At 34.8% G+C, this 24,948-nt stretch overlaps 11 protein-coding genes across 11 annotated transcripts; 6 read left to right on the top strand and 5 right to left on the bottom strand.

The window, feature by feature from the left end:
* Positions 1-813: 813 nt before the first annotated feature.
* Positions 814-2,472, top strand: MDJ1 (Mdj1p; the record flags this gene model as incomplete). The annotated part of the gene is made up of 1 exon (XM_003671300.2): positions 814-2,472. One exon carries the CDS (start codon positions 814-816, stop codon positions 2,470-2,472), a length of 1,659 nt encoding a protein of 552 aa, XP_003671348.2.
* Positions 2,473-2,888: 416 nt separating this feature from the next.
* Positions 2,889-3,359, top strand: GNA1 (glucosamine 6-phosphate N-acetyltransferase; the record flags this gene model as incomplete). The annotated part of the gene is made up of 1 exon (XM_003671299.2): positions 2,889-3,359. One exon carries the CDS (start codon positions 2,889-2,891, stop codon positions 3,357-3,359), a length of 471 nt encoding a protein of 156 aa, XP_003671347.2.
* Positions 3,360-3,536: 177 nt separating this feature from the next.
* SMX2 (mRNA splicing protein SMX2) lies at positions 3,537-3,767 on the bottom strand (the record flags this gene model as incomplete). Its single annotated transcript, XM_003671298.2, has 1 exon — positions 3,537-3,767. The coding sequence occupies one exon, from the start codon at positions 3,765-3,767 to the stop codon at positions 3,537-3,539; it is 231 nt and encodes a 76-aa protein (XP_003671346.2).
* Positions 3,768-4,306: 539 nt separating this feature from the next.
* GAT1 (Gat1p) lies at positions 4,307-5,800 on the bottom strand (the record flags this gene model as incomplete). Its single annotated transcript, XM_003671297.2, has 1 exon — positions 4,307-5,800. The coding sequence occupies one exon, from the start codon at positions 5,798-5,800 to the stop codon at positions 4,307-4,309; it is 1,494 nt and encodes a 497-aa protein (XP_003671345.2).
* A 2,970-nt stretch (positions 5,801-8,770) lies between these two features.
* Positions 8,771-9,448, top strand: IES3 (Ies3p; the record flags this gene model as incomplete). The annotated part of the gene is made up of 1 exon (XM_003671296.2): positions 8,771-9,448. The coding sequence occupies one exon, from the start codon at positions 8,771-8,773 to the stop codon at positions 9,446-9,448; it is 678 nt and encodes a 225-aa protein (XP_003671344.2).
* A 451-nt stretch (positions 9,449-9,899) lies between these two features.
* On the top strand, positions 9,900-11,399 carry FRS2 (phenylalanine--tRNA ligase subunit alpha; the record flags this gene model as incomplete). Its single annotated transcript, XM_003671295.2, has 1 exon — positions 9,900-11,399. The coding sequence occupies one exon, from the start codon at positions 9,900-9,902 to the stop codon at positions 11,397-11,399; it is 1,500 nt and encodes a 499-aa protein (XP_003671343.2).
* A 212-nt stretch (positions 11,400-11,611) lies between these two features.
* Positions 11,612-12,649, bottom strand: NDAI0G03220 (uncharacterized protein; the record flags this gene model as incomplete). Its single annotated transcript, XM_003671294.2, has 1 exon — positions 11,612-12,649. One exon carries the CDS (start codon positions 12,647-12,649, stop codon positions 11,612-11,614), a length of 1,038 nt encoding a protein of 345 aa, XP_003671342.2.
* Positions 12,650-13,210: 561 nt separating this feature from the next.
* On the bottom strand, positions 13,211-15,835 carry BUD27 (prefoldin-like protein; the record flags this gene model as incomplete). The annotated part of the gene is made up of 1 exon (XM_003671293.2): positions 13,211-15,835. The coding sequence occupies one exon, from the start codon at positions 15,833-15,835 to the stop codon at positions 13,211-13,213; it is 2,625 nt and encodes an 874-aa protein (XP_003671341.2).
* A 670-nt stretch (positions 15,836-16,505) lies between these two features.
* On the top strand, positions 16,506-18,950 carry EPL1 (Epl1p; the record flags this gene model as incomplete). The annotated part of the gene is made up of 1 exon (XM_003671292.2): positions 16,506-18,950. The coding sequence occupies one exon, from the start codon at positions 16,506-16,508 to the stop codon at positions 18,948-18,950; it is 2,445 nt and encodes an 814-aa protein (XP_003671340.2).
* Positions 18,951-19,550: 600 nt separating this feature from the next.
* On the top strand, positions 19,551-22,709 carry BST1 (Bst1p; the record flags this gene model as incomplete). Its single annotated transcript, XM_003671291.2, has 1 exon — positions 19,551-22,709. The coding sequence occupies one exon, from the start codon at positions 19,551-19,553 to the stop codon at positions 22,707-22,709; it is 3,159 nt and encodes a 1,052-aa protein (XP_003671339.2).
* A 68-nt stretch (positions 22,710-22,777) lies between these two features.
* On the bottom strand, positions 22,778-24,211 carry STE2 (alpha-factor pheromone receptor STE2; the record flags this gene model as incomplete). Its single annotated transcript, XM_003671290.2, has 1 exon — positions 22,778-24,211. The coding sequence occupies one exon, from the start codon at positions 24,209-24,211 to the stop codon at positions 22,778-22,780; it is 1,434 nt and encodes a 477-aa protein (XP_003671338.2).
* Positions 24,212-24,948: the final 737 nt, after the last annotated feature.

The raw sequence follows: 24,948 nt of genomic DNA, 5'->3' as shown, positions 1-24,948 counted from the left end.
GCATCCACGGATATATCAGAAAAAAGTAGTACGTATAGTATACGTTTGAGTTCAGGGTTCAACAGGACAGAAAACACCCCTAATTTACAGCCGCCGAGCCTCGTCACAACCGGGACAAAGGCAGGGGCCGGAGACATGCGCGGTCTGGGTTTCCCGAGGGGAGCTGACACATTCATGGGACCTTTCTTTACGTGGTGTTCTCCCACCAACGATTTATATGGGCTCTCAGTGAGGTAGAGAGAAGCAAGAAGAATTTCCTAAAATAGTGTACCCTACCAACGCTACATTTATTCTAAATTTTTAGAGAATACCTTTCCCCATGGAGCATCCTTAGAAATCTGTCACAACAATGGTAATTATCCCGGATTTTTTTTGTCTCATTTTATGACGCTAGTTTTTTCCGTTGCTGGCACAATCTTCTGACACCCTTCTTCAAACTCGGCACCGAGCCATTTGCTCGCTCTCTGGAAAATTCTGGAAACATACCTGTAAATTTTCATATAATCCGAGGAAAATTCCAAAACATAATTACGAAAAAGCTTATGAGTTGAAATGATTCATTATTCATTCACTTGAGACTTACATTGGAAAAACAAGCAGTCTGACTATAACATTCTACATCTATAGAAGATCTATACCTTTATTTAATTTACCTCAGACCTAATCCATATCTTAATCCTGCTTATCCCGATTACTAAGAAATTCCATTCATATTAAGGGAGGTCAATACATATCTTAGGAAACATCAAGTTAGGCATCGAGGAAAGAAAAATTAGCTAAACAAGAAGAAGAAGAAGAAGAAAAAGAAGAAATATGTCCTATCTTAATAAGATGAAACTATTATCTACCATAATAGGTAGATCATATAGTTCTTCATCTTCATCTATTGTGCCATCATTCTCGTTACTGCTTCTTAATAACACTGCAGACAGGGGAACTCCCTCTACTTCATCATCATCATCATCATCATCATCATCAACACGAATAAGACCATATACCCACAGAAAACATTTCCATTCATCATCAATAAGAAATCAAGAAATTAAAGATCCATATTCAGTTCTAGGTGTAAACAACTCAGCAAGTACCTCAGAAATCAAAAAGGCATATTACAAACTAGCCAAAAAATATCATCCTGATATAAACAAACAACCGGACGCTGAGAAGAAATTTCATGATTTACAAAACGCCTATGAGATACTTTCCGATGAAAATAAAAGGAAACAATACGATACATTCGGTCCATCAGCTTTCCAAGATGCTCAACAAGGCGGCGCTGGTGGACCTGGTGGAGGACCAGGTGGGTTCCCCGGTGGGTACCCATTCGGACAAACCTCTTCAGGAAGCGGTAATCCCTTTGCTGATTTTGGTATAAATTTTGAAGATTTATTTGGAGCTGCATTTGGTAATGGACCGCATGCCACTGGCGGGGGAAGAGCAAGAAGACAATCCAACATTTATAGAGAATTTAAAGGTGATCCCATTGAAATTGTACATAACTTGAATTTTAAAGATGCAGTGTTTGGTGTACAGAATGTTAATTTGAAATTCAATTCCATGGATCCTTGTAATAAATGTTCTGGATCAGGTTTAAATAGGAACGCAAAGAGAACAACTTGTCCTTCTTGTCATGGATCTGGTCAGAAGGTTCATATCAGAAGCGGGTTCCAAATGGTTTCTACTTGTAATCATTGTCATGGGGAAGGTACCATTATTGACTCTAAAGATATTTGTTCATCTTGTCATGGTGATGGTGTTGAATTGAATCATAATAAATCTATTGATGTCAATTTACCTAATGGGTTACAAGATGGGGATGTGATAAGGGTCCCTGGACAAGGGAATTACCCACAAACTGGTGCATCCATTGATCCAGCTATGATGAATTCGATTAAATTATCGAGAGGTGATTTGTTAGTTAGAGTTCGTGTTAATAAAGATCCTAATTTCTCAATTAGAGATAAGTATGATATTTGGTTCACTAAACAAATACCAATTACTACCGCTATATTAGGTGGTGTTGTGAAGATTCCAACCGTAGATGGTACTCAAATTCGATTGAAAGTATCCCCTGGAACTAAACATGATCAAATTATTTCTATTCCAAACCTTGGTGTACCACGTAGTTCGATTAATAAGGATAATCGTGGGAACATGAAAGTTCAATATAAGATTATTATGAAGACTCCTCAATCTCAGGCTGAAAAATGTTTATGGGAAGCTTTAGCTGATGTCACTAATGATACCATGGCAAAAAGGACTATCGAACATAATCCCATATCAGGTGGTGGTGGTACAACCAGTGAGGGCACTACTACAAATGATAATAAAAAAGACGAAACATCATCAAAATCAAATGATACATATATAGATCCTACAAAGAATAATCCAGATGAACCGAGTGCCTTAGGACGGTTAGAAAAATTTATCAGTAACGCATTTAAGAAGATTAAAGGCGATAAGAACGCTTGATTCCCGAATTTCGAAACTATAGAAGACCACATATATATAGAACATATACACATAGATGTATCTTGTACATATCCCAATTTAATTCGTATAAAGTAAATAACAATACTTAATTTTCATTACTTCTTAATAGTTGGTAATAGTAAAGTGAATATGATACTGAATACTATACATTTCAAAAGCGAAGTGTCAACTTTACATTTCACGTTTCTTTTATATGTGAATTTATCGCCTTATTATTTTATTGTCCGAGTTACGCACACACGACGTACGTAATTATAGAAGTATAACGAAAAAAAAAAATTTAGGGGAATGAAGGGTTTATAAAAGTAGTCGAAATAATACTTGCATTACGTCGAAAAGAAAAGACAAAAATAGGACCATAGTAAAATTGAGCAGAATCCCAAGAAGTAGAAGTGATGACATTACCAGAAGGTTACAAGATCAGAAGAATTGAAAAGAAAGATTACGAAGGTGTAGTTGAAACCTTAGCGGTTCTAACTACAGTTGGTAATCTTACTCGTGAACAATTTGAATCCATTGTCGATTACTGGAATTCTGTTCAAATGTACCATGATAAATCCATCTATAAATATAATCCCTCTGTGATTGTCGATGTTAATACTGATGAAGTTGCCGCAGTGGGGAATATTATCTTGGAACAAAAATTAATTCATGAAGGTGGTATATGTGGACATATTGAAGATATTGCAGTGTCTAAGAATCATCAAGGTAAAAAATTAGGAAAGGCATTACTTGGATATTTGAGTGATTTAGGGTTCCAATCTGGTTGTTATAAAATTATATTAGATTGTAATGAGAAAAATGTTAAATTCTATGAAAAATGTGGGTATTCAACTACTGCTATTGAAATGCAAAAAAGAAAATAGCAGACCTCTACTAACGTTTATATAAAGAGACAATCAACAACAACAACCTTTATACAAAGTAATTTGTAACAGATGAAATAATTTTTCTCTATTGTCAAAATATTTTATATTCCCATTCTAGTTCAATTCCCGTTCAGTCCGCCTTTTATTATTCGAGTAAGTAGTAAATCTAAATTTCTATGCTATTGTATCTAGGGCCTCAAGGGCAACTATGGAGTTCCCTCTAATGACAGTCTGTATACCTAGCTGATGTTTAGAACCATCCGCACTTACCTCCACAGCGTCATCTATAACGACATTTAAAAATATATCATAACCTCGAAGAATCCCCGCAATCTTTCTAGAGCCATTCAGTTGGATTAGGATTTTTTTGTCCATATATTTTTTCAGTTCAGGAGTGGAGACCATATTGGTATTATTTATTATTATTAGTGCAATTACTGTTTTTATTTTTGCTCTCATGTATTGGAACAGGTTGTGTACTTATTGCTCTTATAGAGGTAACAAAAATTGGTAATTAAATGATTAAATTTTTCAAAAAAATGTTTCGGAGGTATTACCCGGAGAACATTTAAATTAGTACTCTTCCGATAGTTAGCCATTTAGGCGCTTGACACATAGTCTATGTTATATATCAGTTCCTCTCATCGTCGCTGGTTATTGTATATACGTTTTTGGCCTGGAAGGGGATTTCTGTTCTTTCATACCTTAATAGCTCTATTATTTATGATTGTTTCTTACAGTTTTTCTAGTATTTTATACAATGATCAAGATTCCTTTTTTATTCCAGATTCGCTAATCAGACTTTCTGACCGAAAAAGTAACGTCACATTTATTGAATTATATGTAGGCACAATGGTAAATATATAATGGCCCTGGGCCCGATATTCTTCATAGATAAATAATTAACTCCTTTCGTTTATATAGTATCTATTATAACAATCTAGTCATATGTCAAGGCTTAACCAATCAAGGTTTACAGGATTTTGTCCTTCTACGACATTTATTGGCAAGGAACCCACCAGGGACGGATGATTACAATTATCGTCATTTCTTGCGAACGTCGAGTCAACACCAGAATATTGGGTACTGTTTCTTTTCCTTCTTCTATCTATATCTCCCGTATTAGTAATATTCTCTCTCAAATTTGCAGTTGAATTCTTCTTGGAAACATTCAATCCATTTTTAGAGCCTCTTTGTCTCTTTTTAATGACATCTGTCTTTAAGGATAACGGTCTCATTACACCATGTAATTTCAGAAATAACCCACATGCATTACACAGGGAATTCCCATTTGGATCTTTCCTCCAAAGTGGTGTTGTACCAGTGCCACAATTATTACAACGGATTGATGTCTTATTATCGGTTGTTGTGTTATAATTATTCATTAATGATGATAACGATGTATTAGAGTTTTTCTTCAACGATGTCCCAATTGAAGGTTGTCTTTTCCTGATACTTTGATCCCTTCTTTTTCGTGTTGAGTTGTTTAAACCGCTCAATGTAGGTAAACTTGTAGGCGTAAACGTTGCATTTAGAAAAGTCGTTTGTGAATGACTTTGAGGGTTTATTGGAATTGGTTGTCGTAGAGAAGTAGAGGGCCTACTTGGTATTTGAATTGGAGAAGGATCATTCAAATAATGTTCAGTCAAGGAAAAATGGGAAGATATATCATTAAGATTGGATTTATTATTTATGGAGTCAATATATCTTGCTTTGTGATTCCACGTACTCGGAGTAAAACCTTGAAGGGAGTTAGCCGTATTTTCTAAGGAAAAGTGTGAATTGCTAGTTTGGAAATCAGAAAGTTCTCGTTGTTCTTGTCCAGAAGTGGTTCTATTCAAGAGATCAGGTATATTATTAATATTATCTCGTTCATTTTCTAACAATGTACTTGAAATATCACTTTTCAGTGCAGGGGATTCAGCAACAAGAGGATCAGTAAAAGCATTTTTGCTATTAAAATCAATATACTCATCTTGAAAGGGATAATCAAAAACGTTGCTGCTAAAAGAATTAGAAATAATATTTACAGGATCATTGGAAAAAGAACCAAAGTGAACAGTACCATTTATTGTGTTGATGTTACCATTATTCTGATCCTTTTGATCATATTCTGACATATTGTCCATATTTTGTTCAAAAATGTCAGTACGATTTGGGTTCATCTGAATGAATTCCATAGAATTCTTTTGAAGAAAATCTAAGGAACTATTTACCTTCGCTCTTTTATAAGGTGAGTTCATAGACCTCCAGGCAAAATTCAATATTCTTTCCTTATACGGGAGGATAGTTTTTGCTCCAGAGTAAAGCTTCCAAATGGCTTCATCGGTATCTTCGCTGAGACCTCGTGACTTTTTCACTGTTTTGTTGAGTTCTTCTCGTCCATTTTTTTCAGATTCTTGTAACTTCAAAATATTTGTTAAAGTTGATTCAGGCATTATTATTATTTGGGTTGTTTATGTGTTCCAGTTCACGTCAACGTGCTGATAAAATTTAATATTCACACTTGTTAGTTTATTTAATTAGGAGAGGTTTCAATTAATTTTTTTTTGCATATATATACATTACATCTACTGCAAGTTATTAGTATGGGAATAAATCATATCTAATGGCTGTTCCAGTTTACTTGACAAACGCGTCTCAGTTTTACCATCGCAAGTGTTTTATTTGTTTACGTATGTGAGCTTATTCCTTATCTGCCAATTAGAGACACATGGACTGAGAAGAGTTAATCTTCCAGGATTACGTTGTAGAGTCTCAGATGTACGAAAGTACTTACATGTGTAAGGGGGCTCACAATGTGTTGCATATTTCAGATGTGTCTTCGAACCTGCCCTCCCTGACGCCCATTTGACTTCGGTTGTCTAAACTTCCAAGTAAACATTCCAACTCCGTCAATATGCTTCGCACTTACGTACATTGCTGACTCTATTTACAGTAACCTGTCCTCGAGAAAGTGGCTGGCTGGATCATTGAGGTTTACTGTCCCACCTGGGTACTGTACGTTTGGGGTTAAAATTAAAAAAGAGGAAAGTTCAAGAAGGAAAAAGGAAAAACTGCCCACCGTCGGAGTTAAACTGCCTCTGAGAAAATAGCGTACAAATGGCTTTTTGACAGCCGCGAAAAGGAAACCCAGACACAGCCTTGTTCTTATCTTATCTTCAAGTCCGAGATTAGATTTTTCCGACCAATTAGATTTTATTTGACAACACTACTTCGTCTGGTCTAAACAAACGTACATAATGAATTGATATCGGCAACATTAATAGTAGTGATTCACTTTTCCGGTAAACGACATACCATCAAATTTACCGTACACTACAGAACCATCGCAGCATGGTATTGATAGTATTACTAGTACTATTTGCTCTGTAAATCAACTGCCAAATAAGGGATCTCATATAGTTGTGAGAGATGTACGTATCGCTTGTCTATTTTGAGTTGAGTATCAGGTTTATCCTTAGCTTCAACAAGCTGTAGCTATTTACTACGTAATTTAAGTATCATAAGCTTGATGTAGATGGGCTATTTCCAAACAACATAAAGAAAAAAAGTTACAGCAAATATCCATTATTTACTGATAAAGTCTTGTTTGGTCGAATAATGGGTTCAAAACGTAATATTCTTTGCTGAATAAAATTTTAAGGATATCTAAAGACATATAAGGCCCATATACCTTAGGATATTTGCTGTTTCTATCACGAATAGATGATTAAGAATTACACACACATATATTATTGGGACACTAAGTAGGGAAGAGATGTAAGGTTGAATGGTGACTCATTTGCGTTAAGTATACCCCCATATTAGAGATTACAAGAAACTAATTAGGGGGGTTGTCTTTTTTACACATTCTATATAAGGAAAAAATTAAAGAAAAAATGAAATCAAGGGAGCATGTCCATTAGGTATAGGGATAAGGTTCGAAACCAATATTCATAGAGTAATATAAGGAAGATTAAAGAGTTGTACAAGCTTTATTATCAGATAAACTTCGATAACTTTCTGACAACATGAAAGCACCCTTTTGAGATCAGGATTAATTTGGGTTAGTATCCGAAAATCTGGGAAAAGCTTACGACGCTCAACGAGAAAACACGCATATATATCAAGATAGATAGGCATTAAACTAAATAATAAATGGGCTTGTAAGGTGGTTTATTAGTCATAACGAGATTTTCAAGTACGATTTTTATCCAATATAATGATAAGAAAATAAACCTCTTTTCAATGAACCCGGAAACATAAAACATAATTTTGATGACCTTTAACGACTCATTAAGCAATATGAGTTATGTTCTGATGATATTTATAACATGTTTGAAAATAGAAGTGCTGTTGTTGAAAACATTAAATTCTTGTACAGTACCGTCATCCTAGTAAGAAGTTGATGGAAGAGATACCACTCTAATAGCGTTCATCCACGTGGCTGGGTGGGACCTACCTATGTGGTTACAAAAACGAAATTTATATAATGACTTAGATCAAGGTAAGTTTAAGTGCCATTACTATGTAAAAACTAAAAAGGTGGAATATTCAACTGTGTTGGTATCGATTGGTCAACTTCGATGTTCGATCCTTGTACCCAGACTTCTGGTAACCGTCCAATCATATAGATAGTTGACGGCCATGGGGTCCAGCCCAATGACTTTTATTAATAGATGCAAATCATAGGTATCGTTTAATTAATATCTTTTGCTTCCTCATTTTTTTTTCATTTCTATTAAACTGTTGGAGCTGAGAATCAAACTTCGATAAGAACGGGATTATGGGGAACACACCTACGCTTTCCATTGAAGTTCATCAAAGGGACTGTTCCATATAAAAAGGTAGAAAAATACTAGAAGTAGCTTTAGTACCGGTGGGTTAGAATACACCCTATTGACCCTGCAGAGTGGTTCGCAAAATAACAAAAAAAAAAGAATCAAAAACACGCCTACTCCACCATTTGCACTACTAAAGAAAAGATGGAAAACATTGACAATATTCCGACAAACTCTTCAGACTTTATTTTAAAGATGGCTTTCTTTTCTTGACAGAAAATTAGAGGCTGCATTTATAGTATGTGTCTATATACCTTGAATTTTATGACGAGTTTTTGTATTAATATTGTATAACCTTTTTTTTTGGTATAGCAGAGGTGAAATTAACGCCAAAGGGCGGTACTAACTCTACGGAAAATGCGAGAGGTAGAATTCTTTACAGGAGGCGGGTAACCTTATTACGGCATTCAAACTTATATATATCAAAACCTTGAAGTAATGCTATTGCTAGTACTAGTCAATTGCAAAAATATAGGAAATAATCGACTATATCGGTATCCATCTCATTGCTACTAAGAAACCAGATATATTATAATATCCTCTGGACGAATTTTTTGAACTGAACAATACAACCAAAATCCGTAAATGAACCCAACAGAGCTTGAATTTCAGCGGTTACTAGCAGAAGATAAACAGGTCCAATATGCATACCATGCTATCAAGAAATATAAAAATGACCTTAAACCAGACCTAACATCCTTAGACAAGGATCAAAATACCAAGAGACACATAATGAACATAGATGATGTCTCTAAGATAAATTATGAAGTGATAAAGACTGTTCCTGGGACATTCATCGCAACGGCTTCAAGAGAGGAACAAGATATAAATGCTTTGAAAGCTACTGTGTTTAAAGATGATTTATTTCGTATGAATGATAAATTTGCAGCATCTATAAATGGAAGGGTTGAGGAGATACCGAATTTAAAGGTGGAAGAGGATGAAGTAATAGAGGGTGATTCAGAAGTAGATTTATTGTTTGAAAAAATCGGTTGGTTAACCAAAATTCAAACTAATTTGATTAATGAATATAAGAACGAATTGAATGAGGAGAGGAAATGGTTTACGCTCAACGAAATAGTCTTGGATGCAAATGCGGAACTAGATCTCTTCAGCGTAAAGAATAGAAATAGAAAGAGAACTAAGGGTGCAATTGATTTAGGTGCCGCCGAAGTAGCTACCCAATCATTCAGTTCCACGCTTGCTTTCAATAGACCGAAAAGAAGGAAAGTAGCACCGGGGAAAATATCTAATGTAGTCTAAGAGAAATATTACAAGTACCAGTATAAGAACGGTCCAACATCTGTCCCACTTGGGTATATATATTCAGTCTGTCCCTGCTTATAAGTGATCATGTAAAACGATATGTTTACCTTTAGGTTACGTGGAAATTTCAATTTTCTGCGAGGCGGCGCCCGTTTTGAAAAATTTTTCAGAAAAAGTAAAGAAGCACTAACAGCACCGAGTGAGTGACAGTTAGCTAGCTATAGAACAGTAAGCTCTTTCTTTTTATATACAAATATATATATATTTTTTTTCAAGATTATTTTAACGTATAATTGCAGTACATATAGTCGTCGATTAGTATATATAAGCCTTATCTGTGAACGGGACGAAGAACGATTGCGAATCACGATAGTGCACTTTAATTTCCTACAAAAAGTTCATCAAAATTCGTAAGTCGATCATAATCATTATAAAGTAAGAAAAAAGAATGTCAGACTTCCAATTACAAATATTGAAGAAATTGGCTGAATTGAATGAAATTAAATCCACAGCACAGGTCTTCCCAGAAAAGAATTCTCAAGAAGTTCTAGCTGCTTTAAGTTCATTGAATGCTCATTCTAAATTAAACTACGTCAAGTCCGAAAACATCGCCTATGATTTATCCAATGAAGGTAAAGACATTATAGCTAATGGATCCCATGAAATGAAACTATTGAGTCTAGTTAAGGAATTGGGTAAACTGCAAATTAAAGATGTCATGTCTAAGATGGGTGCCGACGGTAAAGTTGGTCAAGCTCGTGCTTTCAAGAGCGGTTGGATCGTTAAGAACAAAGAAAATGAATTAGAAGTTAGTGATAAGTTCAAATCCCAACCCCTCGATACCATTGAAGATGAAACTAAGATTCTATTACAAAAAATCGTCGATGGTGAAACATTAGATACCAAAACTATAAATGATTTGAAAAAGAGAAAATTGATTACACCAAGAAAATTAACAGATTATTCGGTCACCAAAGGTCCTGATTTCTCTCTAGAACTTGCCAAATTGGAAACTGATATAACTTCCGAAATGGTCGCCACTGGTTCTTACAAAGATTTGAAATTCAAAGCTTATAATTTCAATTCTCAAGGTGTAAATGTTTCATCTGGTGCATTACATCCATTAAACAAAGTTAGAGAAGAATTCAGACAAATTTTCTTCTCTATGGGGTTCACTGAAATGCCATCAAACCAATACGTTGAAACTGGGTTCTGGAATTTCGATGCATTATACGTCCCACAACAGCATCCAGCTCGTGATTTACAAGATACTTTCTACATCAAGGATCCATTAACTGCTGATTTACCTGAAGATAAAACTTACATTTCCAATATTAAAGCCGTTCATGAAAATGGTAAATTCGATTCAATCGGTTACCGTTACAATTGGAAAGAAGAAGAATGTCAGAAATTAGTCTTAAGAACACATACTACAGCCATTTCAGCAAGAATGTTACATGATTTAGCCAAGGATCCCAAACCAACAAGATTATTCTCTATCGATAGAGTTTTCCGTAATGAAGCTGTGGACGCTACACATTTGGCTGAATTCCATCAAGTTGAAGGTGTCTTGGCAGATTATAATATCACTCTAGGTGATTTGATTAAATTCATGGAAGAATTTTTCGCTAAGATGGGTGTCACTGGGTTAAGATTCAAACCAACTTATAATCCATACACGGAACCTTCCATGGAAATCTTCTCATGGCATGAAGGTCTTGGTAAATGGGTTGAAATTGGTAATTCCGGTATGTTTAGACCTGAAATGTTGGAATCCATGGGTTTACCAAAAGATTTAAGAGTCTTAGGTTGGGGTCTATCATTGGAAAGACCAACTATGATCAAATATAAGGTTCAAAATATTAGAGAATTGTTAGGTCATAAGGTTTCTCTAGATTTCATCGAAACCAACCCAGCTGCAAGATTAGATGAAGATTTGTATGAATAGATGACTTAGCGTATCTGTGCGTACGAGAAAAAGTTTATAGAAATATGAAATTATATAAATAAAATTTTATAGGTGGACTATAATACCATTAATGATGAAAAACCAAAAATATTTAAGATTGGAACAAGTATTGGTTTATTGAAATAATATAAGAATGTATAATAACAGGTTTATTAACAACAAAAAGTAAGATATGACATCAACTACTTGTTCTAGAAAAGAAATTCATTCTGAAGATCCTTGATTCTGAAAGGTACTCCGTTGTAATATAAGCTCAATCCTTTATGACTCTTTTGAACATACCTATCTAGAATATCAAAACAGTCATGTAATGGAACTCCGTCTCTTAGGCCTTCTTCAATTGATTTCCAAATTTTCTTTCTTCGGTTTATCTGCCTCGAGAAATTTTTGTCTTTATTCCTCCATGATGATCCCAAACGTTCCTCTAGCATCTTTATTGAACTCTTCCTTTTCATAATTAATTCCAAATTCAACATTGTTGAATCATTGGAATTCACAGCTATTTCTTTCTTCAAATTGAGAATACATGCCACAACATCATTTACTGCAAGTTCACTGGGTATTTTAACATATTCGTCCCATAATTGCGACGCAGACGAAGGTGATTTGATTAAAATCACTCCATAATTAGGTAAATTGGCGCATGGATCTTCATCTGGTAAAACGTCATTATCATTCAAAGGGCGTCGCGTTGTATCTTCCACCGAGGGAAGACTTGTTCCACGATTGAACGATTCAATACATTCTAATAGGCACAAAATCGATGGATCAAAAACTTCCCTTTGGATATGAGTATATGCTCCCTTATTCAACACTTGCGAATCAATATTAAAGATCATTTGTTCAATTCTTTCCTTAGCTGCTGATAACCCATTTAATAACTCATTCTCTGGAAATTCTTCAGCATCACTGTCGTTAAAATCTTCAGTTGATGTTTCTACATTAGAAAGCTTAATTGGAAATTCTAAAGGAGATAGTATCTCTTCTGTTACATGGTTTTCTAGTATGAAATTTCTTTTATTCTCAAGGGAATCCTGAAGGAAATCATTGTGATAATCCTGATTCTCTTCAATAAATATGTTGCTGTTAGGAGATTTTGGGTTAAAAAAGTATTCAACATTAGGGGCATCTTGCCAAGTTGGAACAGTTGAGAAATCAGTTTCCCAAATATTTATTGAATTAAGCTGTTGAATTTGCATTTTATGAACGTCTTCTTCTTTAGCTTTCATAATATAACTTACTCATGTAATGTACTTTAAGAAAATTAGAGTAGGATCTTTATGAATCTTTAAAAACAATACTATGACAAATGTTGATTATTCAGCACTTTTGGATACTAAAGAACTAAAAGAATTGACTATAATTATGAGTACATATATATATATATCTGATCTTGTTGAAAGGTAAGGTACATTTAAAATACCTGTTCCGAAACGGAGGTTACATCCGACGATATTCGGTAAATACGCGATTCAAGTCTCAGTTCAATCCTTGTCTATAAGCTTTAGTTCATTGCTTTAACTATTAAAAGTTCGGTAGGAGTGCTCATTACCGGTGAAGAGTTGGACGCTATGGCATCAGTTTATTTTGTTTGGAAAGCCGGTTCCCTTTAATAACTCCAAGTGACACCCTTAAAAAAGACATAATTGCACGTGCTTTTATTTCCAACTTGACGCCGTAAGTTAACAAGCCGCCCGAATATTTCGGCCCGAGGGGAACATAATATTGTGTCAATAAATCAAATTTCGGTGACCGAAAAACTCCGAGAAGACAAAATATAATGGCTTCATTTAGTTAAACAGGGACCGTTGCGATTTGAACTTACTTGTTTTCACCAAGTTTCCGAATTCATCTATTGGTTCCAATTCTTGTGGTTCATTCCAACGAATATTCACTTTACCTTCAGATTCCATTTTTGAAAGTAGTTGTTCTTTTAATCGCTGATATTCTATACTTATAGATTCATGTAACTTTTCTTGTTGTAGGCCAAAATCTGCGTCAGAATCATCTCCATCTGAGCTATAGTCATCAGGAATATCATGTTCAATAACGTCAACCATCATAGCACTTTCATCAACTTCTTTTTCAGCTAATCTATCCTCCTTATTGCCGTTGACATTCTTCTCAACTATCGGATTCGATAATTGAAACTCTTTGATTTCGTCTTTCAATTCTTCAACATGCTTATTATACTCTGTAAAATCTTCAACTTTCTCTAAAATAGCTCCAGGGTCATCTTCGAGATCATCATCATATAAGCCTAATGAATATGCTTTAGTCATGTCGTCAATATTTTCACCCAATGTCATATAATCAATGTTCGCTATCTTCCCATTTTTTTCTAACTCCTCTTCTCTTTTACGGATCGCATCCACTATATCTTTGGGGAAAGAAGATTCATTTTTGTCTATGGTCTTCAGATCTGTTCTCGATATTTCATTAATTTTGCTAGTTACTTTCTTGTTACCTTCATGTGAATGATTACATACGTGTTGTTCGTCATCAGTCACTTCTTTATCATTTATATTGTCCTCATCATCGTTTATGCTTGCTAATAATTCTTCCATTTTGATCTTGGAATTAGCTGAGTTCTTCAATGATGATATAGGTTTACGTAATGAATTCATCTTTTTTGAAAAGAAACTATTTCCTTTTTTTGTTTGCGTTGCTGCTTTTAGATCATTTTTATCTCCATCTTTCGCCACAACATCCAGCATTGCCTCATTGTTATTTTCTATTATTTCGTCTTCTATCACCTTCTCGATAATGTAGTCTTTGACTACTTCATCATTTCCTTCTAGATCATTTTCAACAATATCTTCATTCACAACTATCTCTTCATCGTCATCTTCATTTTCATCGTCTTTATCTATAATGTCACCAACAAGTGGTTCAGGCTCATTTAATTTATTTTTAGCGCAGGAATCTTGAGATGGTACATCTTGTGAAGTTTTCACGTCTGTACTGGATCTGTCCATTTTAAACCTAGAAACTCTTCTCTTTCTTTTCTCTTGCACTATAATTTCGTCTTGCTCAATTTTTTGTTCCTTTTTGACTATTTCTTTGTATTTATCATGTATTTCATCCGGGGGTTGAGCACCTATCAATTGTGCAAATAAATCAGCATCAAAGTCAGCAGGATTGTCATCATCATCATCGTCATCATCAATCTCTTCATTATCAAAGGCGGTAAATTGTGGACGAGGGAAATTATGAGTTTGCTTCCTTGTTTCCTCTTTGAAATTTTCCACTTCGATGACATTTAATTCAGGTGCGAATCCAACATTCCTTTTCGATTTAGAAAGCTCATCTTCTTTACATGTTGATTTAAGAATCGACTTCTTATGGGTATCGGCTTTATGGTTCTGTTCGGTGTTTTCTTTAACAGATTTGGTAGCAACAATATCGTTATCACTCGCTATGATTTGTGTATATTCTTCCTTAAGGTCTTCTTTATCACTAGATACGGCTCTCGAGTTACGTAATTCCATAATTTGTTTCATGAACGACGATTGAGCCATAGCTCCTGGTACTAGTGATATATCTAAATCATCCTCATCTTCGTCTTCATCCGTGCTGTAGGCTCCATTCGCTGTGTCATATGACTCAAAATCGTATTTGATATCATTTTCATGTATAGATCCATCAGAAAATTCATCTTGTTCATCTAATTGTTCTACCAGATCAGCAAACGTATACACACTATCAGCATCAATTCTATTGTATTTCTCAGTCATCTTAGGTGGTTCTGATATGCTTGGTTTGTCACTCACTGAAAGTTTTCCTTTTAAATTCTTTACAAAGTCATTTTCTTCATCACTATCTTCTTTATTATCATGTATTTGTTTGTAATCATCATCATTAGCATTTCCATTAACAACTTTCATTAACTTAGATTCCAAATCTTTTATACTATTTTTGTTTGTAGCTGGTCTTACCGATGCTGTTATTACATTTCCTTCCTCATCTAATTCTTCTCGAACTTCCATTGAAGGAAGCAGTTCATCTTCATCTTCTTCATCACCAATAGTTTGTTCATCAAACTTTTTCAAAGTAGTTAAGTTTTGTAAAGTACCGTTAGCTTCGTCAATTTTAGCATGGAACGTTGTCATGGCCTCTTCCATTAAGCGTAGTTTATCTGAAATAAATTCAATAACTTCATCACGGCTTTTCTCGATATAATATTCATAACCAATATTTAAAAAGACTTTATTATCTGATATAATTACATCACCGAAAATTACTCCATTTTGCTTTTCTTCATCGGAGACGGTGGGTCTTTCACTGACTTCAAATAAACGTTCTCGTATTTGAAGATAGTGATCCCTTTGTTGTGCTAAGAAATCATATTTACTCTGTAAACTTTCGAGTGTATGATTAAGTGATTTAAGTAAAGGATCGACGTTATTATCCATTTTCTTCACTCAAAGACCTAGTGCGAATATCTATTTTTTGAGCAGTCCTTTGGTAGTAAATGAGCAATAGCTTGTTTTACCGACTATTCAAGATGAATATAGCTGAGAAAATATTTGCTTTCAAGGTATTTCTTTACAAGCTCATCGCAAGTTTTTAAACTTTCTTGATCTCTATTATCCTAGAATTTCAGAATTTTTCAAGACACCCATAACCCACACTACAGTGCTATCGTTTGACACGGCTCTCCAAATCGTGCGGAAAAACACGGCAACGACAATCCGACGACGCTTCGAAACTCGTCATTCTTGTTTCCTTCAATGCTGTTCCAAAAGGGGGGTAACATACATACTATTTTAAAGTACAACCACAAGAAAAGAAGAACGAGAACTGACCCAATTTGAGAGGATCCAAAGGGAAAGTGGATTCCAACTCCAACCAGTATAAAACAGACGCTTTGAAAACATACTCGATTCTATTAAGAAACCCCGTTCCCTGTTTTCTCCAAAATCCGTCCACTATATTTTGGTCCTTTCCCTCTTTATCAACACACCTCCTCCACCCTCCTTTTTCGTCCAAAAAATTTTGCTCGCTTTTTGCCACCGGCAAGAAATTCCCGATTTTTTTTGTTTTTGAATTTTTCTGCTATCTATAAGTTCAGTCACGTGCGGTATGCCTTCTAAGCCTCCACAAGCAAATAAAACTAAAGCGGCTAAAAATAATGTCAACAACAATAAGAATAATAGTAAGAGTAATGTAGCTGGGGCAGCAAGGTTCAGACATCGTAAGATATCAGTGAAGCAACAACTGCGAATATACAAGCATACTGACATACGAAATTTGGACGAAGATGAATTGCAACAACGGGAAGTAGCGGATGTCGAGACTGGTGTTGAGAAAAGTGAAGAGAAAGAAGTTCATTTACATCATATTTTACAATTGGGTAGTAGTCAAATTAATAGTGTCAAGAAAAAGTATATTCCTACGCCGGACGCATCTTTGAAATGGAAGGATTATGCTCAATTTTATGTGGGTAAGTTTTCTGAACCTAAGAGCTATATTGAATTTTCTGCTACGGTGGAAGATTGTTGTGGCGCTAGTTATAATATGGATGAAAAAGATGAGAATTTTCTTAATGATGTGGTAAATAACAAGGAAAATGCAGAGAAGTTAAGTGAAGATGAGTTCGAAATATTATGTACTTGTTTCGAAAATGCTATCCATGAACGTCAACCATTTCTCAGTATGGATCCTGAAAGTATATTGGATTTCAATGAATTAAAACCTACGCTACTGAAAGCCGATTTTGGTGATTCTGGGTTGAGAGCTCAATTAGCTACTGAACTTGGATATTCCTCGAATGAGAAGTTTATAACACAGTTTGATTCTAAGTCACAATCGAATACAAGATCATTACCAATTCTGATAGAGAAATATGGAACACAAATCTATGATTATTGGAAAGCAAGGAAAATTGAAGTAGAGGGTAAGGAAATTTTCCCTCAATTGAAATTTGAAAGGCCAGGCGAAAAGGAAGAAGTGGATCCATATGTCTGTTTCCGTAGACGTGAAGTCAGGCATCCAAGGAAAACTAGACGTATAGATGTGATAAATAGCCAAAAATTGAGACTTCTACGACAAGAATTAGAACATGCTAAAGAACTGGCTCTGTTAGTGGCTAGACGTGAAAAGATATCTTCTGATTTGTTACACGATGATATGGCGATCTTAAAGGAAAGAAGCGAACTCAAGAAATTGAAGCGTTCTTTGAATATTAGTGGAGAAGATGAGGATCTAATAAATCATAAGAGAAAACGTCCTGCTGTACTAACTATTGAAAGAAAGAGAATGGAAGCGGAAGCTTTTGCAGCAAGAAATGCGGCTCTACAGGCTGCAGCAGCAAAATCAGTAGCTTCAGACGTAGCAGCCAAAAAATCAAACAAGAATAAGATATCGAAGAACAAATTAGAGCAGCTTTCCAAATCTGGTCAAAAACTTACCAAACAACAACTTCTGTTGTTACGAGCTCAAAAGAACGCTGACATTAAGTTAGAAGATGAACAATTGCTTACAGACAAACAAGATCAACAGCACCAACAGCAGAAGCAACAACAACAAAATGGTATACATGTCTATGTTAAATTACCTTCTTCGAAAGTACCTGACCTTGTCCTCGAAGACGTGGACAATTTGCTATCTGATAAAGAAAACAATGCAAGAAAATTTGTTCGAGAAAGGATGGAAAAGAGGAGACAGGAAGACGCTAATAATTTTTTCAACTTAACAGATGATCCGTACAATCCCATTTTCGATATCTCATTGCCTGGAGAAATTTCTCCATCGAGTGAACCATTTTCTTCTATATCATCATCTAGGTTTGAAATTACTAGATCATATTATACCCCTCATTTGGCTGACTATTTGAGTGGAACTGCAAAAGATATCAAGTTATTTGGAAAAGAAGGCGAGAAAATAACTCAGAATGCTAATAATTTGAAGAAAACTGAACTTTATGATCCATTTAGACCTAAAAAGGAAATCAATTCACAAGAATACCCCGTCAAATTTAGAAGTCGTATCGGTCGCTTGGGAATCCAATATATAGACCGGAAACCCAATATTAAGCTAGATGACATAGATAATATGATGGATGAAGTTTTTGACTTCCAATCGATTAGCAAACAAGAAAATGATAAGAGGAGCGATGGTGAAGCTATCAATGTTTATGACTCTAAATTAGATGAACTAGTAAGAACATATGACAAATGGCATTATGATTCCCTGAGTAATGATTATGGCCTCAAATTTTCAGATGAACCATCTCGATTGAATCAGATTCCAAATGAAACACAAGCCATTCGCTTTGGGACGATGTTAGGTAGTAAAGCATATGAACAACTAAGAGAAGCAACTTTTAGATGTCGACGTGAATATATCCAAAAAATGAGACAACAAAAGCTAAACAATCAAAACCAGATCAAATCACAACAAATACCGAATGGAACGGCTCCATTACCACCATTAGGCACACCTTCTGTCCAACCGTCCCAATTAAGTTCAAAATCCAATACTCCAAACCCTTCTAGTAATTCAACTTCTGTGATCTACAGGAACTGATGTGAATGCATCAACACCATCAAATTAAGTGGGATTACATGTAATAATATGCCATTCTAAAACACTCTGTAATCACTTAATGACCCTGTTCATAAAATAAAGGGCATTCATCGACAACTTATGATCATCATGATTAACTGCAATTTTTTTCAAAGTTTATTTTACTGCTGGACGGTGATCACTATTAGCTCCCGTTAAAGCTTTTCACGAACAATTTTATTCCGAATACGTATATACCGTATCAATTTGTATTATTATATTACATAACATATAGACAATTGCATGATTATATTATCTGTTATACCATAATTTAGAGGAAGCTTCTATAATTACAACCGTTGGTAGTCCATGGCTCATCGTTAAGTACTCCAGCTACCATTGAAACTTCATCCAGAAAATTCTTTAGTCTTTGTTCACTGTGTCGCTAAAACTATGGAGTAAAACGTTAGCCCTTTTAAAAAAGGAAAAAAAAATTGAAACACGGCAATATAGAATCTTGCAAATTCACAAATAAACAATTTAAGATTAAAAGAAAAACTAAGAAAACTGCCCAGGATCTTGATATTCTTTTGAAAATATCCCTATAAAAGTACATGCGCAATGGGTGTACGAAAGTTGTTGGCAGGTTTATCACGGAATGTACTGATACCGTATGGTCTTTCAAATTCAAGAGAAAGTAGTACTTCGCCATCTGATTCTAATGCAACATTGAGAAAGAAGGAACCTAAAGATTCGAAAAGTAGGAATGCAAATATCGAAAAAATATTAACACATGGGAGTAAGAATGTGAAAATAGTGACCCTTTTAGGGTCATTTTTCATAATTTTAATCACATTGGTTACTTTATTTCGTCCATTTTCTGGAGCTGATTTACCGCAATGCCAGGGCATTTACATGTACCCGTCATATGCCAGAATTGATGGATTTGATACAAGATACACTCCCCTAGCCAAAAAATACCATCTATACTTATACAGAGAGCAAGGGAAAGATAAAATACCAGCGAATAATACACATATAAAATTGGATGGGATTCCGGTATTGTTTATTCCCGGTAATGCAGGAAGTTTTCGTCAAGTGAGGTCAATCGCGTCAGCATGTGCTAATAAATATTTTGATTCACCAAATGAGATTATGAAAGAAAACGCAAAAAATCTAGACTTCTTTGCAGCTGATTTTAATGAAGATTATACCGCATTCCATGGAGGTACCATGCTTGATCAAGCAGAGTATTTGAATGATGCAATACGATACATCTTGGAACTTTATGAACAAACAAATGGATTTGACGGAAGACCAATTCCTAAATCTGTTTTGATATTGGGACACTCTATGGGAGGTATGGTGGCTCGTGTAATGCCAACGTTACGAAACCATATCCATGGTTCTATAAATTCTATAATAACTTTATCAACACCTCATGGTGCCGCTCCCGTTACATTTGATGGAGATATTTTGAAGATTTACAAAAAGACCAATGATTATTGGAGAGCTCAATATGCTGATAAAGATTCCTTTTTCTCTAAACATGTTTCATTAATCTCAATCACTGGAGGCATACTAGATACTGTTTTACCTGCCGATTATGCAATGGTGTCTGATCTAATTCCGCCCGAAAATGGGTTTACAACATTCACAACAACTATTCCGGGTGTATGGACACCCATCGACCATTTAGCAATTGTTTGGTGTAAGCAACTAAGAGAAGTCATTGCCACTTTGTTATTAGAAACTGTCGATGATTCTGTGCCTGATAAAACTGTTTCTCTTGAAGAAAGAATGCATATCTCTAAAAAATTATTGTTATCCGGTTTTGAAGATTACTCCATGAATGAAAAGGCAATTTTGAATCCAAGTACTTATGGTAAAATCATGGATACAGATTTTTCTATGGGTATGAACTTGATTAACCTCGATGATCAATTTACCATAACTAAAGAAAACATAGATTCAACCGAGGCATATTCAAAGATATTCATACCTACTGAAGGTGATAACTTTTCGTTTACTCTATTAACTTCATTGGCAAATCCGAAGGTACGTTTCTGTAAAGAGCACGTTATAATAAAGAATATAAAGGATCTCAAATGTGCCAGTATTACCGATGATATATCTGTAATTCCAAATTCCTTTTCTATTAACAGCTATGCGGCGGATTCCTCTTTTGCCAATGAGCAATCTCCTTTCAAAATGTTATCTTATGACAAAGACATTTTAAGTCAATACGACTTTATAATAATTGAGAAACCAAACGAACTGGATGATGATTCAGATTTCTTGACGGCTATTTTGACAATGGCTCCTACGAGTAGAACTATCCCTATCAAACCACGGAACGTTATGTTCTTCGGTCATACCATATCATTAAACACCAATACATTAGCTGTAGAGGAATTAGAGTTGCCAGAACTTTGGGATTCTTTGATCTCTTATAAGATTCAAGCATCAGTTGAAAATACCAAAGAAAAACCCTTACTTTTCGAACCACTTATTCGTCAATCTGTAGATGAGCCCTTTGAAACAAAATGGCATCTGGGTCTTGGTAAGGACGATATCGACGTCAGTGTTCACAATGTGGCGCCATTTATTCCACTAAATGAAACCAAACCTAGACCAATAAGACTTTCCGTCATTATGCCACCAAATATAAATGTACATTTGAAACTAAAAATTAATTGGCTATTAACTATCAAACTGCTTTTCATAAGATATAGATTGGCCATTGCATCTTTTCCGATCTTCATCATTGCATTGGCAATGGCTTATCAATTTCATCACTATAATGAGACAGCTATCTTTCTCAGTTTTCATTCATCCTTAAGTTACATTATTCAAGAATGGGGTTTCTTTCTTTTATTTGTGCTTTTCATATTAAGTCCCATTGTAAATAATCGAACCGTTCAAAGAATTTTGTATTTATTAGATCCTCTAAAGTTAAATCGTCCATTTTTGTTAGAAAAAGAACATATTCATGCAAACTTTTATTATTTGGGTATCCAGGAATGGTTTGCTTCTGGATTAGGCACTATATTTGGCCTCATGTCCTTTGCGTTATTGTATGTTTTAGCTGCTGGATTAGCGTTGATCGAGAAAAGTGTTCACTATTTTAGTAAAAATCGCCCTGAAGGATTGGTAGAAGCTACTACTCCTAACTGCCCACCTATGGATACAAAATTGTTTCAAAAGAAACATATCATTCCTGGTATTCTGCTGAATATTATGGTGATATCCTACATACCTTACCAGCTGGCATTTATAATGCTATTTTTGGCACAGGTTGTCATCTGTATTAAAATTGGATATATGAAGAAATGTAGGGACTATGCCAATATCCGTAACTATAACATGTCAATACTGGTTTTATTTTTGTTTGTTTCCATTATTGACGCACCTATCATCATTGTATTTTTACATAATGTAGGTATTAGATGGGAAACTTCATTTAGATCGCATCATAATATTTTATCGGTCACACCAATCATACTGCTAGTTTGTTCCAATGCAAACTTGAATATTCCTAGTCGTGTCTCATCTAACTCATTTGATGGCAAAGTCACGATCGCATTACTGCTTTATTCTGGTATCTTCAGTTTGATATACGGCCTGAGGAATTTATACTGGGTTCATGATCTACTAAACATAATATCTGCATGGCTATTTTATAGTATATTAAGAAATAGACTTATGCAGAATAAGCCCAAAGAACTAACCAATGATACTGATAATAGTACTTATGAAATGAACAGATTAAGTGATTAGAGTAAAATATTAAACATAGATAGTATATAAAAATGATATACTTAAAGAACAATTTTTTTTTCCAAACGTCATTTAGGCGCTATATTTTTCAGTGTAATTTTTTTAGTTTCCAGAAATTCATCATCTCCTTCGTTATTCCCTGCAGCCATTTTAACAATATCAGGATGCAATTCATGCGTTAATTCAGAACTTTCTTTACTTATGGAATCAAAATCATCACCATTTCCCTCGGACCAAAACTTCCTTGCATTTTCGTCTGCAGCGGTATTGGGAGTATAAATGTCAGCAAGATAATCCATTTCGTTATTTACCATCTTTGATCTATAGTTCGATAATTGAATGCCATTGGGATTTGTTTGTGTAATTGGTGTTGAAAGCTCATACAAATCATTCTTTTCTAAATCTTGATGATCTACAAACGTGTGCTCTGAGCTTTTGTCTGAAGATCTCGTAGGATATAAATTATACAGCCGACTTTTAAACGATTTCTTTCCTTCAGAATGTAAACTCTGTGACATAGCACTTGATCTACTATTATCATAAAAACCGGTGCTTGGTGAGTAGTCTGAACCAGCTGATGTTGGTCTTGAGGCATTGTTTGCAGCAGTAGCCCACATCGAGGATAATGGTAGAGATAAAACAACCAGTAGTGTTGCAACTGTTACAAGGACGTCAGTACCATCATTGGGATTTAAGCTATAGGCAAGAATAAAAAGGATAGAAGGTGCCAGTAAAGACTGGCATGACATAATTAATAGAATATGGAAACTATCAAATTGTTTTAGACCTAAAAACCTTCTCGATCTTATTGCAAGTATCAATTTAATCACCAAAATCAACGTCATAAAATTTATCGATGATGCTAATAAAATAGTAGCCACGTTGAAGTATTTTGGTTGTGTACCACCAACGTTATTATATGTTGAAATCATACCTTTAATTGCAGCAACGAAATACATAGCAACGGTTGCTAGGCCTAAAGCTATTGATATTCCCATTACTACTCTCCCAATTCTTTTGAAATTATCACCAGTAAAAATAACTTTCACTTGGAAAACCAAAGAAGTTTCAATGGAAGCGACTAACAATACCTGGATAATACTAGCAGCACCGTAAATATGGACATCACCTCTATGGATAAATTGTGGGAATCCTGTTAAGGCATATGTGACAGAAGAGTAATTCGATAGCAAGTATCTGAAATATAGAGCGGAGTGTAGGAGGATAAGGAATAATGATATTTGGTTTATTATGAAGATCGGAGTTTTCTTTTTCTTCGATATCATCCACATAACTATTATGGTTAAAATAACTGCCCCGCATCTCACACCAAACATAATAGCTTCAGTGATTTTCTTATCAACGATTGTTTGTACTTCATCGAAGGATACAACGGTATCATTTCCATATATTGATGTATAGCTTATTAAACTCTGGCCAGGGTTATAATTACTGTCAAAAAAGTACTGACTTAACTGAGGCACGTCTGTGCTGGAAGACATATTTACGTGTAATGGGATTGAATGTTTTGGCTATGACAGAAATGTACAGTTGTCATATTCAATAAGAACTTCAAAAACCGAGAACATGGTAGAAAAACTTTGCTTATTTTTATACCTTGTCGTTCTGTAGGGAAGAGGTCTGCTCGGTCGGTCAGATCTTGGCTTTCTTCGATCTTCCCATTGAAACTTTTTTCTATGTAATTACCCGATTAGGTAATTACATGTAAATTATGCATGTTTCATTTTTTTCCTTTTAGTGAAAAGTACGTACCTAAAAAGATCCTTTTGAAGAGTTACAAATAAAGACTACTGGATTTTAAGAGAGGAAGAAAAGAACAATTAAGTGAAAATTTTATATCTTTGTAAGAGAGTGAAACTTCTTTTTGTTCTTGGCAAAAATCACCACAGTTTCCTCTTGATATTTTCAATACGTTGGTCTTTTGTCTGACCCTTGTTTCCCCTGAACCAATAGTTATTTAGTCTCTAGGTTGGGAAATTACTCTTCATTATTAAATTGTATTCGTCTTTTATTTGTAGTCACCAATGTACCTAATTCGCTTTGTATATGAGTGACCAGTATGTAGATTATCTAAGCAGCTAGAGCTATGTCATACTATCAAAGAACAAATCAATCGGTGCTCACATAATAAATAACAAACTTGGCTTGTCATTGATGGATAGTGTGATAGTTGCTATAAAAGTTTCTTTTCTTTATAAATTCGACAGTGATGTTCTTT

This window comes from Naumovozyma dairenensis, chromosome 7, assembly GCF_000227115.2.
Source record: "Naumovozyma dairenensis CBS 421 chromosome 7, complete genome".
Lineage (NCBI taxonomy): Eukaryota > Fungi > Ascomycota > Saccharomycetes > Saccharomycetales > Saccharomycetaceae > Naumovozyma > Naumovozyma dairenensis.
The sequence above is the reverse complement of the archived record's forward strand: the minus strand, read 5'-3'. Positions and strand labels throughout refer to the sequence as shown.